The sequence below is a fragment of the Bidens hawaiensis genome, unplaced genomic scaffold (genome assembly GCF_021521415.1).
Source record: "Bidens hawaiensis isolate Kalapana, Puna unplaced genomic scaffold, B.hawaiensis_p1.1 tig00002355_1, whole genome shotgun sequence".
Classification (NCBI taxonomy): domain Eukaryota; kingdom Viridiplantae; phylum Streptophyta; class Magnoliopsida; order Asterales; family Asteraceae; genus Bidens; species Bidens hawaiensis.
The window spans coordinates 1585533-1588515 of NW_027491128.1; the positions used below are offsets into that span (position 1 = coordinate 1585533).

Consider the following 2983-nt stretch of genomic DNA (forward strand, 5'->3'; position numbering starts at 1 on the left):
GAGAATAGAGTAGCCATTGATGTTCAACTAGATCTTCTTGAAGTTGATGATGAGCCAAGCTATCTCTAATACAAAGATGACGTTCGATGAAGTCCATAAACTCATATGTATGAGTGCGCGACAATTCGGGGAGATCATCATCAAGTTGATCATACTCCATATTAAGACTGTCACCATCATCACGTTCATCTTCAATGATCATATTATGAAGAATAACACATGCTTTCATTATATTTGTTAGCACATTCACTTTGAACATTCATGAAGGTCCTCGAATGATTGCAAATCTTTGTTGAAGTACACCAAATGCTCGCTCGACATCTTTTCTTGCAGATTCTTATGCTTGTTCCCTCTTGGTGCCGGAATCGTCTTTACAAAAGTTGTCCACCTAGGATAAATACCATCTGCAAGGTAATACCCCATAGTATAGTCGTTTCCATTAACCGTGTAATTGACTGGAGAAGCACGTCCTTGCGCAAGTTCTGTGAAAACAAAAGACCTCTCTAGCACGTTAATGTCGTTATGTGAATCGGGCATGCCAAAAAATGCATGCCATATCCAGAGATCATATGAGGCAACCACCTTTAAAATAATAGTAGGTTCACGAATGTGGCCAGAGTACATACCTTTCCAAGCCGTGGGACAATTTTTCCACTTCCAGTGCATGCAGTCAATGCTTTCTAACATTACAGGGAATCCTCGTTGATCCGCAACAGCAAGCAATTGAGTAATATCATTGGTGTTTGGTGAACGTAAATATTCAGTTGAAAAAATATTTACTATCGTCTCACCAAATTTTTTAAGGCTCTCCATTGCAGTGCTTTCACCAATACTTATGTATTCATCCATAAAATTTGCGGTAACCCCATACGCCATCATTCTAAGTGTTGCCGTTATCTTTTGCATGGAAGATAAACCTAGTTTTCCGACATTATCTCTTCTTTGGACAAAGTATGGCTCGTGAGCCACTACCTCATTTAGAATCCGGAGAAATAGTGGGCGACGCATACGAAATCTTCGTCGAAATAGATCTAAAGGATATAGATGTTGGTGTCCTTGAATTACGCTGAATAAACCTACGACGCTTGCGAATACATTGTCCTTCGTCATCCTCGCTAAGATCAACATCACTATCATCTTCAGAAGATATGTATGTTAACAATTTGCGAAAGAATGTACGAGGCATGTGATCAAGTATGCGATTAACTCAACCTGTCAAAATACACACAAATTTTTATCAAGGCTAAAGGTGAAATATGTTGGAACAATTATAGTGCTTTTTATTTGTAATTCACAAACAAATAAGCAATGCATTTATATATGTATATGTATATGAGCAGCTTATATTAATAAAACAAATCAAACCTATAAATTTACATATGCCTACTAAAATGTTTGATTTCAACAATTATTATTTATAAACTAACAACAAACATGATGTGAATATCTTTATTCTATTTCATGTTGTCCGCTGCCTTATAACATACCATTTTGACCCAGTTCAATGAGTTATAACAACTTATTCTGTAAAACTAAAAATGTTACACAAATCAGAACCAGAAACAATTACCAATTATTAGAATATAACCGACCTAATTTTCTATGTTTTGTTTCGGTCCTAAAAATTGATTCTATTCGGTATCGGGTCGGGTTCGGGTAATTACATGAAATTCTAAAGGTGACAGAAACTAAAGATGATAGCTAACAACATCATCATCGTTTCATTTTCCACAAATTTCAAGTTGCAGCATCACTAATGGTCACCAAAGACATTTTATAAAATATTGTTCTAGAAGATAAATGTTTGTACAACAGCTAAGACTTTTTATAGAGCAGTGCACCAAACAAAAGGAACAAGCAATAAAAAATGATTTCAATTGCAGATTAATAATAATAATAACAAGCAAGATAATAGTGAGTGAATCTTTGGCTGCTGTTATGTACTCATGTTATGATGTTTTTCTGAAATTCTATGATTCAAAAGTGAATCTTTGGCTGCTGTTTGCTTTGTTTTCATTAATCACTTAGGTTGCTCATATACCAGCAACAAGGTTATGTGAGACAGGAACATCCCCCAAATGCATATTAATATTAAAAACTTACATACATCAATCACATTTATATATGCAAAGAAAATTTTACATCTAAACTATAAACTAGGCTACGAACCTTATGTCTTGTTTAAAGTTGCATATGTAAAAATAACTATCCATTAAACAAGTTAACCGACAAATCGATCAGATTGATCTGAATACGATCCTTTTAGCTAAATGTGCTCCTTGTTTTGACCTTCAAAACTTACTTGAATCCGTTTAGGTTAAAATCAAACCTGAGAATTTCGTATATGGTAATTCTATAAAAAATTGCACTCTTTAAATTGAAACAGATTTCTAGACACTCATGTTAAGATCTAAAGATGATTTTTTAGTTACTTGAAATTCATGTTGACACAAAGTCAACGTTGATTAGGTAACTACACATTTTGTTTCATTTAAGTCCAAATTCAAAGTTCATACAATTATTAAATGTCTTTTTTTTAATTAAAACTTCTCTACACTCTACACCCTATTTTTGTTGGCCTCAACCATATATATATAAATTACAGAACAACTTATGTGCATGACAAAATTGAAATTTTGAATAACTCTAAAACAAATTTCTGTTAAATGACTAACTGTATAACCATGGGCCTAAATAACTTAAACTGAAGTCAACACAAGTCAAGTGTAGGGTAAATTTCAAGAAGATAGATGAGGGTAAATTTCATAAAGATAGTTGTAATCCTACAATAAACATAATGAAATTAAGAGATAAAGAGAGAGAAAGGTACCTCTTGCAGCTTGTATCAATGAACACAGACACAATTGCTTCAATTCGAACAACTACAAGAACTCTTTGATTTTGGTGTTTGAGTTGCTTCAGAGAGAATGAAGATGGTAGAGGGGGCCGCTTATTTGCTTCAAAGGGTGTCAATTGCCTTTGA

At 33.9% G+C, this 2983-nt stretch overlaps 1 protein-coding gene across 1 annotated transcript; it reads right to left on the reverse strand.

Moving 5' to 3' along the window:
• Positions 1-246: 246 nt before the first annotated feature.
• Positions 247-876, reverse strand: LOC143619031 (uncharacterized). Its single transcript, XM_077091061.1, has one exon. The coding sequence runs from the start codon at positions 874-876 to the stop codon at positions 247-249; it is 630 nt and encodes a 209-aa protein (XP_076947176.1).
• Positions 877-2983: the final 2107 nt, after the last annotated feature.

What these genes read in the sequence shown, in the direction of transcription:
- LOC143619031 (XM_077091061.1), bottom strand. Translation starts at nt 876, where the DNA reads ATGGCGTATGGGGTTACCGCAAATTTTATGGATGAATACATAAGTATT.